The sequence below is a fragment of the Talpa europaea genome (assembly GCF_964194135.1).
Source record: "Talpa europaea genome assembly, chromosome: 12".
NCBI classification, from domain to species: Eukaryota; Metazoa; Chordata; class Mammalia; order Eulipotyphla; family Talpidae; genus Talpa; species Talpa europaea.
The window spans coordinates 19,224,974-19,236,333 of record NC_140079.1 but is presented as its reverse complement, the minus strand read 5'-3'; the positions used below and the strand labels follow the sequence as shown (position 1 = coordinate 19,236,333).

The 11,360-nt window shown below is 47.0% G+C and overlaps 1 protein-coding gene across 1 annotated transcript; it reads right to left on the bottom strand.

Moving 5' to 3' along the window:
• Positions 1-8,513: 8,513 nt before the first annotated feature.
• On the bottom strand, positions 8,514-10,676 carry UPK2 (uroplakin 2; the record flags this gene model as incomplete). The annotated part of the gene is made up of 5 exons (XM_084250956.1): positions 8,514-8,650; positions 9,041-9,111; positions 9,674-9,812; positions 9,991-10,125; positions 10,598-10,676. 5 exons carry the CDS (start codon positions 10,674-10,676, stop codon positions 8,514-8,516), a joined length of 561 nt encoding a protein of 186 aa, XP_084107082.1.
• Between the last annotated feature and the right edge of the window lie 684 nt (positions 10,677-11,360).

Sequence of the window (11,360 nt, the reverse complement as noted above, 5' to 3'; positions counted from 1 at the left end):
GTCCCAGTCCAGCAGTCCCGGGACTTGGCCATGGAGGCTGGCCCAGAAGTCGAGGTGCTGGAGTTTCAGGTCCACCGTTATGGAGCAGCGCGCTAGCCCGGCCGAAGTTGGGAGATTCCCGGGAGAGACTGAGGCCGAGGCCGCCGGGCCGAGCACTTCCTCAAATCCTGGCTCCGGCCCTGATTGACTCGGGCTGGCTGAGGACGCTCAGGTGTGCAGGCCCGTTCGACGCCCTTAATCTCCTCAGCCTCCCGAGTCCTGCGCACCAGGCCCTCCTCCACACCCCCAGGCTTTCCTTTTGGTGTTTAGGGACCTCGGGGCTACGGAAGGGAGGTATCGCAGACCCTCTTCTGCACAAAATTAATTTTATTTAACAGTTTAGCTACCATTTAAAAACCATCCCGAGACAGTACTGAAAGCTAATCTCTAGAAGCACTGACAGGTTTTAAGGTTTATCCAAGATTACATCTGTAGTAGATGCAGATGGGATTAAAGGATGACTTAATTTTTTAAAAAATTGTTTTTAGAGTTTCACATTTACAGAAAAATCTATTTTAAAATTCCTGTATACCTACATCTTCAAATTCACCCATTTATGCCATCATTAACGTTTGATTACATTTTTATTTTTCTCTCCATATGTAAGGAAAAAGATCCAGTATTTTTTTCTGAACATTTGAGAACACGGCCCTTTATCTGTAAATACTTAAGTATGTATTTCCTAAAAACAAAGATATTTATTTGCTCATAATTAGAAAAAATTGAAAACTGTCAAAATCAGAAATTTTAACATAGATTCATTATCTTATTTAATATACAGATCTTTTTCAAATTTATCAATTGTCCCAATAGTGACCTTTATATAAATTCGTTTTCTGGGCTAGGATCCATTTCAGGACAATGAAATGAATTTAATTTTCATATTTCTTTGATCTAGAGCAGTTTTACACCGTTTTTAGTCTTCCCCTAACAATGACATTTTTTAAGAGTACTCGTCATTTATTTTGTAGAATATTCCTTAGTTTGGGTTTGTCTCACAATTAGACTTAAATTGTGCATTTTTGGCAAAAATACCAAAAGTCTTGTTTCTTACTACATCTAAGAGGCATGTGGTTTAAGTTTGTCTCATTAGTGATGTTACTTTAGATCACTGGGTTTAGTGATAGCCACTATGTTTCTCTACTGTAAAAGTACCTTTTCCCTTTTGTAAATACTAAGCAATTTGTGGAGGGATACTTTGAAATGCTATAAATTCCTGTTCCTTATCAATTCTAGCATCCATGGATGCTAAATGGATCATTAGTATGATTGGTGTAAAAATGATAATTATTCTAAATCAATCATTCTTTTTCCATTTATTTAGAGACATTCTATTATAAAAGTTTTTCTTTATCCCATATTTGTTTGTTATCAGTATGTATGGGCTCAAAGGATTCTTATTTAATTGAGTGGATTGTAACTCATTACTATCATTGTGTCTTTTAATCCTCAAATTGTCCCAGGTTTTACCAGTGGGTGAGGCAGCTCCCTCTGGTGCCTACCTATGGCATCCTGGGTTTGTGATCAACACCTGTCCACCCTGTAGGGTGTTTCCCGTTGCTTGGGTACCAGATAGGAAACTTCGAGACTATTACTTGGCACATAGGAGACCCTCAATACATGTTGAAACAATTACTTCTAAATGAAACCAATTACTTCTAAAAGTTTACTAGGACTCTACCTTTAATACCAAAAATATTTTAGTGATCATTTCTCTAATTATAAAATACATGTTTGATGTTTCATTTTGTTTAGTAAAAAACTGTTCTTATAATGCAGCCATCCTTTTATAACCTTCTTCAAATAAGTGTACTATTTAAGAAAGTTCATATCAAGTAAATCATATAACTTATGATGATTAACATTGATATATAGAGAGAAATTCCTCCAATTCATCAAAAAACAAATGATCCAGTATAAAAATGGACAAAAGACTTGGAAAGACATTTTTCCAAGGATATAAAAATGTCCAATAAACACATGAAAAGATGTTCAGTGTTTCTAATAGAGATATATACATCCAAACTACAATGAGACCCCCTTTCTCATCCATTGGGATGGCTGTTATAACCATCAACAGGTGGTTGAGGTCCATCAGCGGGTGAATAGATAAGCAAAGTGTGATATATATTCACGCAATGGAATATTATTTCGCCTTGAAAAGGAACACAATTCTGATATTTGCTAGAACATGAACCTTGAAAACATTATGCTAAGTGAAATAAACCGCACACAAAAGGACAAATTTTGCTTGATTCCACTTTCATGAGATACCTAAAATAGCCAAATTCAGAGATAGAAAGTAGAGTGGTGGTTGCCATAGGTGGGGAGGAGAGGAATAGGGAATTATTGTTTAATGGGCACAGAGTTTCTGTTTGAGATGATGGAAAATTCCTGGAGATAGATAAATAGTTGTACAAAATGTGAATGCCACTGAGCAGTCCACTTATAATTGTTAAGACAGTAAAAAAAATTAATTTTAAAAGGTCTGGTTTATTAGGAAAAAGGAAGGAGAAAAAGGTGCTTACATAGACACAAAGGTACAGAAAGCTGCATCTGAAAGGGACAGGTTTATAGGAGACATCCACATAGACATAAGCAAAATTGGGATAAGAGCTGTGACATTTACTTTACCACAATTTAAAAACATTCAACAATTAAAAAAATTAGAAAAAAATCAGTTATTTCCAAACTTTGCCACACAGTAGAATTTTCTGGGAGCTTTAAAAAATACCATTGTCTGGGGCCTCCCCAGTGGCGCAGCGGTTAAGCGCTGGGTTGCGAAGCTGCTCGCAGCCTCTGCAGCGCTGGTTCGATCCCCGGCTGCTCCCCGGCCACAAGAGGAGGGTCCCACATGGCGCGCAGACCTCTCCTGCCGCCCGCTGCTCCCCTTAGCAGTGTACTTCGGTCCTTCTGCCTGCTCTGCTCCCCGCTCTGGCTCTGGTGAATTCTCTCACCCTCCCGTGCTTCTGGCTGTACCCAGTGCATGTGTAAACAAAACAAAACAAACAAACAAACAAACAAATAAATAAATAAACATGCCTCTATAAAATTAAAAAAAAAAAATACCATTGTCTGGCTCCCATCCTGAGTCACTCTGATTTAGGAAGGGGTGCCCTGAATTTTTCTTTTTGGTGTCCTGATCACCCAATTCCAAATGTGGGGATCCCCCTATATACAACAAACAATTTTCTGGACATCATCTGGGTATCTTACATTCAACTCAATTCTAGTACTAATAGGGGAGAGCATTACATTACACAATCGGGCTCAGTCTTACAAGACTGCATGCACCTCTTGCCCCCCAACTTCAGAACCAGTTGCAAGCCCAGGTGCTTCTGCCAGACAAGCTGTAAAGCAGAGGTTTCCATGGCCCTCACCTCTGTTTCAATTGATTTATTAGAGCGAGCGGCTCACAATATTTAAAGAAGCAGTTTATTTACTAGATTACAGGTTTATTATGAAACGATATAACTCAGGAACAGCCCAGTAGAAGTAGAGATGCACAAGGCAAAGTGTGTGGAAAGGGGTGCTGGGCTTCCATACGCCCACTAAGGAATGCTCTCCCCAAATCTCCAGTTCTTCACCAATCCAGAACCTCATCCTTTGGGGATTTTATGGAGGTGCCAGTATAGAGGCATGATTGATTTACTCACAGCCACTTACTATAGATCCAATCTCCAGCTTCTCTTTCCTTCCTGGAGGTCAGGGTGGAAATGAAAGTTTCAACCCTCTAATCCTGGCAACCAACGCCCATCTTTAGGCGGGGTCCAAAGCTGCTTCATTAACATAACAAAATATAAACAGTATTAGCATAACAAAAGTCACCTTTATCACTCACATTCTACTTAAGAAAGCCCAAGGATTTTCGAAGCCATGGGACTGGAACCTGAGGGAAAGCCAACTAAATAAAATATGTTTGAGAAATATATATATATATATAAATATAAATATTTGTTTGTATGTATGTATGTATGTATTTGGTCTTGAGTGACCAAATACATATATATATATATTTTTTTTTTCTTATAAATCACAGTAACTCACCTGGGCATTGTGGTCTTTAAAAGCCCCGTAGGTATACTTTATTTATTTTTATTTTTATTTTTAAATATTTATTTATTTATTTATTTATTTATTTATACAAGCACTGGGTACAGTCAGAAGCGCGGGAGGGTGAGAGAATTCACCAGAGCTAGAGCGGGGAACAGAACAGGCAGACCGACGAAATACACTGCTGAGGGGAGCAGCGGGCGCAGCAGGAGAGGTCTGCACGCCATGTGGGACCCTCGCTGGCGGCCGGGAATCGAACCAGCATTGCAGAGGCTGCCCACAGCCCAGTGCTCAACCGCTGCGCCACCAGGGGAAGCCCTATTTTTGTTATTTTTTATTTTTTTATTTTATTTTATTTTTTTAATAGAGGCATGTTTTATTTATTTATTTTGTTTGTTTGTTTTGTTCATACATGCACTGGGTACAGTCAGAAGTTTGGGGGGGGAGAGGTGAATTTGTAACAGGGTGGTCCCCAGGAAAGGGGGAGGTTCCCTGCCCCACCCAAGGAAGGGTGGAGCTGAGCAGGAAGAGGAGAAGCTGAAAAAGAGGCTGAGGAAGGAAGCAGGATGGAGCCAGGAGACCTGGAGGAGGCGCATGGAGCCTAGAGACACGTGAAGAAACTGCGCTTGTCTTTTGGTTGTGGACTGGGTGACACAGATGTGGGTGAGACCCGTGGGGAGGTGACAATGGCAGCTTTTATCTGGATGTTGATTTTGCTCTTTTCCTTCCGGGCTTGTCCGGTTGTTTGTGACCCTTTGCTGTGGGTCCCCACTGGAAGATGCTTTAGACTTGTAGCAGGCTTTGGGGCTTTGCTCTGGGCCGATCCCATATGGATGGACTTTTACCCACGAGGGGATGGGTAACTTTGGGTGCTTGATTTAGAAACTAGACTCTTTGCCTTACCTGTATTGTTTCCTAGTTTTATTAAAGTTCCTTCCCATTAAAGTTCCTTCTCCTATGTTTTGTGTTGATGAGGCGGATGGCCGAACCCATTTAGAATAGGCAGGTTTGCGGGGTTTGGGCTGCCCCTCTCCCTGTCCTATAACAGATTTGGCGACCACCAGAATTCACCAGAGCCAGAGCGGGGAGCAGAGCAGGCAGAAGGACCGAAGTACACTGCTGAGGGGAGCAGCGGGCGGCAGGAGAGGTCTGCGTGCCATGTGGGACCCTCCTCCGGTGGCCGGGGAGCAGCTGGGGATTGAACCGGCGCCACAGAGGCCGTGGGCAGCTTTGCAACCCAGCGCTCAACCGCTGTGCCACCGGGGAGGCCCTATTTTTGTTATTTTTTAAAAGATTTTATTTATTTACGTATACAAGAGCTGGGGTGTAGCCAGAGGCACAGTGGGGGGTTGGGAGGGTGAGAGGATTTGTTAGGGGGAAATGATGCCCTGAGCTAATCCCATACAGGCTTTGTGGACTCCACCCCCACTCCAGACTAAAGCCATCAGGACATTGGGAAAGACAAATCCCATCACCACCAAAGGGAGGGTGGCAGGGACCTGAGGGTGGAGTTGGGCAGCCAGGTTGGATATAAAAACCAAACACGTGGGCCTTGGGGGGCGCCATTTTGGGATTCCTGATCGGTGGATCGGGTAGGACGTATTTAAAACTTTGTCTCCCGCTTTTCTCCCTGAGCTGTACATTTCCTCATTTCCCCTTCCCTTGTAAATAAACCTTTATTAACCTTTCGCGTGTGCCTGCAGTAGAGCATTGATAAGTCCTTTCAAGCGCGCGGGTGAGGACCCACAGTCAGGCACCCCGTTTTGTATCGGGGTTGCTCTACAACAGATTCACCAGAGACAGAGGGGGGAACAGAACAGGCAGACTGACTGAAACATTGCTGAGGGGAGCAGTGGGCGAGACAGGAGAGGTCTGCTGTGCCATGTGGGTAGCTCCCTGGGATTGAACTCATGCTGCAGAGGCTGTGGATAGCTTCACAGTGGTGTGCTTTACCCCTTGCGCCACCAGGGAGACCCTAATTTTGTTTTTAATTTATTATAATTTTTTTTACCCTGATCCCTTATTTGGTTCCCCTACCTTCCTTCTTAGGTGAAACTATCTGATATTTTTCTTTTTCCTTTCTGGCTTATTTCACTGAGCATAATCCTTCCAGCTCCATCCATGTTGCTGTGAATGGCATGAACTTATCTTTTTTGCTTGCTGAATAGTATTCCATTGTGTATAGACACCACATCTTCTTGATCCAGTCATATGTTTTTGGGCGTTTGGGGTTTTTTCCATATCTTACCCATTGTAAATAGTGCTGCAATAAACATAAGGATGCAGGTATCCTTTGAATTGATGTTTTTTGTGTTCTTTGGGTAGATTCCTAGGAGTGGAATTGCTCGGTCGTATGGTAGCTCTATTTTCAGTAGTCTGAGCAGCCTCCATAGTGGTTGGACCAGTTTGCATTCCCACCAGCAGTATAGAAGAGTTCCTTTTTCTTCACATCCTTGCCAACATTTGTTGTTTCCTGTTTTGTTTTGTTTTTTAATATGAGCCATTCTCACTGGTGTAAGGTGATATCTCATTGTGGTTCTCATTCATTTTTTTTAAATAAATCAATTTTTATTTTACCTTTTTAAAAAAAGATTTATTTATTTAGACAAGCACTGGGGTACAGTCAGAAGCGCAGGAGGGTGAGAGAATTCACCAGAACCATAGCGGGAAACAGAACAGGCAGACCGACGAAATACACTGCTGAGGGGAGCAGAGGGTGAGGCAGGAGAGGTCTGCACACCAAGTGGGACCCTCACCGGTGGCCAGGGATTGAACTGGCGCTGCAGAGGCTGCAGGCAGCTTCGCAGCCCAGCGCTCAACCACTGTGCCACCAGGGGAGGCCCTCTCATTCATTTTTCATAGCTCTTTTCACATTTTAAAATTTATTTACTTGTTCACATTTTGGAATATCTCTCTCTTCTAAATTCCATATAAGCTTCATGAGGGGGGAACAAGGTCTTTTCAGTTTATTCCTAGCACTTCCAGTGGCACCTGGCATATAATAAATGCTCAGTTAGAGTCTGTGGAATGAATAAATATTGTTGTGACTCTTTTCTTTCTTTCTTTTTTTCTTTTTTTTAAGATTTAGCTATTTATGCATACAAGAGCTGGGGTACAGGCCAGATGTGTGTGGGAGGGTTGAGAGGATTCACCAGAGACAGAGTGGGGAGCAGAACAGGCTGAAATACACTGCAGAGGGGAGTGGCAGGTGAGTCAAGAGAGGTCTGCCTTGCCATGTGGGTTTCACCCTGGCCAACTGGGAATCAAACTCGTGCTCCAGAGGCTGTGGGTTACTTCATAGTGCAGTGTGGAATAACCCTTGCACTGCCAGGGAGGCCCTCACCAGTGTATTTCTGTCAGTCTGCCTGTTCTGCTCCCCACTCTGTCTCTGGTGAATCCTCTTACCCCTGGCACCTCTGGCCTATACCCCAGTTCTTGTATCAATCAATCAATCAATCAATCAATCTTAAAAAAAAAAAGGAGAGAGTAAGTAAGATGGACAAAGATTATCAATCCTTATAAGGAATATATAATTGGGAGGACAAAAGTGAACAAGGGAGACCACTCCAGCTCTTTTTCAGTTACCAGACTCTAGACTTTACCCCATTCCACCCATGGTTTTTCTACTCTTTTCTCTCTTCCCAGAGTCCCTTTAGCCTATTCTCCACTCCCTCCTGCCAGCTAGGACCCTGTCCTTGGAATTTCCCTGGCAACCCTCTGCCTTTTCCTGGTCAGAGCTACTCTTATCCCTACCACTTCCCCTTAACTCTGCCAGCCCTACCCCCTCCTTTTACCCTCCCTACCCCCTCACAGGGCCTCAGTCCCCAACCATACCCTGGCCCTGGTCCTGTGGCCTGCTGGGGAGGCTGCAAACCCATAGCCCAGGTGTGCTTCTCAGAACTCCTGACTCCTGGGTTCTTATCTCTTCTGGCCCCTTCCTGCCTCCTAGGAAAAACAACTCTGGGGGTAGAATGGGGAGGAGCCTTGCAGCACCAGCAGTCTGGACATAGATTCTAGAGATTGATGCCAAGTGGAGCCCACAGGAGGGAAACACACAGCAGATACCGCAGCAGACTTTATTGTAGCAACTTAGTTTACCCAGGGAGTACTGAATTGTTGGTGGGGATTAAAGTGGTCAAATGGGAAAAATGTCAGTTATGATAGGACAGGGATAGGATAAGGGGAATAATAGGGAGTGTTGGCTAAAGGTGAGGCATTGGGCGACCAAAGAGACACAGGGAGGAAAGGCCTTCAGGGGAGACAATCAGGGAGAGGAGGGGAACATAGGAGCCAAAGTTGGTTGACTGAGTTGACTGAGGCCTGGGAGCCTACAGTCCTCAGGAGAGGGGCAGGAGCTGAAGGCTAAGCCCTGGGCTGAGAGACGGATGTGCCCTGGACTTCCTGGAGGAGCCTGTGCCTCCTCACTTTCGGGCACCCAGTGCCAGGGTGACGATGAAGCTCAGAACCAGCAGGAACATGGCGACTGAGAGCAGCACTGTGATGACCACCATGCCTCCTGTCCGGGCCATTCCCAGCCCAATGGATTCTTTTTTCTTTCCTGTCAGAGGAGAGAGTGGGGAGGCCCTGGTAAGCAGGAGGTACCCCTGTTGTGCCTGAGGCTTTCAGGCTAACCCCTTAGGCAGCCTTTCCCTCCAGCTATCCCTTCATCCATTTATTTATCCAACCAGCCAACCCACCAGTCAGGAGGGGTCCCAACATCCATCAAACAAACTTTTAAGAAGCCTCTCCTCTGTCATGCACTGAGGATACAGAAACCAGACACATAATCCCTTCCCTCAAAGAACCTTCAGTTCAGTAGTGCTGGCAGGGGAGTCAACAGGCAGGTCAAATGCCAAGGACTCAAGCTAGGATGGTAAGCCAAGTGTTCTGGGAGCAAAGGTGGGTGGGAGAGGCCAGGAGAGGTTGAGGACCCAGAAGTGTTACTTACGAGGAAGTGTGAACATGGGGATCTCTTTACTGGACTCAGTGGACATCCCCTTCATCACTAGGTAGGAAAGGCTTTTGGCAGGGGAGGGGGGGTTGAGAAAAGAACCCTCAGTGAGCATCTGGGACTCGGGGGAAGAGTCCTAGAGGGACTAGGACTCCCCCTCACAGCAGCTCCTCCCATTGTGCCCTCCTCTAAGAGAGGCCCATTTTTTTTTTTTTTAAAGATTTATTTATTTATTTATTTATTTATACAAGCACTGGGTACAGTCAGAAGCACGGGAGGGTGAGAGAATTCACCAGAGCCAGAGTGGGGAGCAGAGCAGGCAGAAGGACCGAAGTACACTGCTGAGGGGAGCAGCGGGCAGCAGGAGAGGTCTGCGCGCCATGTGGGACCCTCCTCCGGTGGCCGGGGAGCAGCCGGGGATCGTACCGGCGCCACAGAGGCCGCGGGCAGCTTCGCAACCCAGCGCTCAACCGCTGCGCCACTGGGGAGGCCCCGAGAGGCCCATTCTTGACTCCCTTAGCTGTGCCCTCTCTCTCCCCATATGTCCCCCACCCACCAAGTGTCAGAATCTGGCTTCTCCTCCCCTACCTCCCACAGGTGCTCCAGGCCTGGATCTGGTCTGGTACCTACTAGTATTTGGTTCCTGGTGCGAGGTTTGTCACCTGGTATGCGCTGAGCCTGGTGACCGTGAAGCCAGCCCCACTGTCCACCACGCTCACCAGTTCCCTGCGTCCACGGCATGGAGGAACCACAAAGCTACATTTCACCACTGGTCAGGAAATCAGGGGTGAAAGGCAGAGTCAAGATTCTGGAGGCCACAAGGAGAAGGGGGAGCACCCCAAGGAGAGGGTTGAGTATATGGGAAGAGGCCAGTGGGAGAAGGGATGTCGGGTGTCTAGGAAGGGGTCCCGGGAACTAGGGAGGTTCCTGGGAAGGGGATAGCTGACCTTTGCTGTCATTGGCTCTCCGGACCGTCAGTGTGGCATTGCCCCCTGTCAGGTGACAGGGGGGCAAGGCAACTAGCAGACTCTCTGTTAGCGCTGGGGACAGCAGACCGGAAAGGCTGGAGATGTTGAAGTTGGCTGGGGGACCAGGACCAAGTTCAGGGCAGGAGTCACTCCTCATCCCAGCCCACAGGTCAGTCTCCTACCCACTGGGCCCTCTAAGAATGAAAGCCCTTCTGCCCTTCTCCCCTTTACTCTGCAGTGCCCTGGCACATTGCAGGCCTCTGCAGGTCTGACCACCAGGTGGCAGCCTTGGGCTGCAGAAGCTAGATATGCTGCCAAGCCGCCTGACAAAGTGCCTGAGCAGGCGGCACCCACTCTCACCCCTACCACAGCCTTGGATCCTTCTTCACAACCTTGCCTCCTGCGACTGGAAAAGGTCCAGGTGTGTGTCCTGGGCCCAGGAACTGATGCCTGGTCACTGCCATTACCATCCCCCACCCCCAACTGGCCAGATCAGCTCCTCTTTGAGGGCCCTGGAAGGCACAGTCCCTCCCCCATTAAGCCCCCTATAAAGGCCCTCTCCACCCCCTCCAGAGATGCCAGAGACCTGCAGCCCTCGGGGCCAGAAGAGCCAGCAGAGTCATGATCAAAGGCAAGGTGGTCCGAATTGGTAGCAGGGATGCCATAGCTGAGCTGGGAGCTGGGGTTGGCAGACTGGCTTCCTAAGGCAACTGATACCCCTGCCCCTTAGGGTGACTGATTTTGTTCTGGGGGTGGGAGGGGCCGGAGGGAATCCTGTCCAACCTGCCCCTAGGGCCCTATGGCCTCTGGGGGTGGAGTGGCAGACAGGTTTTTCAGGATGGGGAGCTGGCCCTCATGCCTGGGAGGGAATTTGCCCTGTCTGGATCTTGATGGCTTAGTTAGCTGCAGAGGGACAGGGTAACTTGGTTGGGGGTAGAAATCACCCCCTCTTTTGTATGTTCCTCCTGCACGTGCATCTGGAGCTCAGCCCAGAGAGGACTGTTCCCCTCCACCCCCCACCTCTGGATGGCAGGTTCTGAGGTTGCCCTGTGACATCAGGAAGAGAACAACCCCAAGAGCCTTCTCAAAGGACCTTGGCTAGGCAAGACTGGGAGAGAGTGACTGACAATGGGGGGTGAGGGCAGCAGAGCTATGGGTTCCACTGAGGGACGAAGGGAATGCGTGCCATGGAAACACTGCTGCCCTGGGAAAGGTGAGGGGTGTCACACCATGGAGTGGGCAGGTGTCAGACACTTCTGCAGAGTTCAGCCAACTGAGGGAGGCCAAGGAAGACTTCTAGAGCAAACAGAGCTATTACCCTAGGTCAGCAGCCATTTGTTAACTGAATG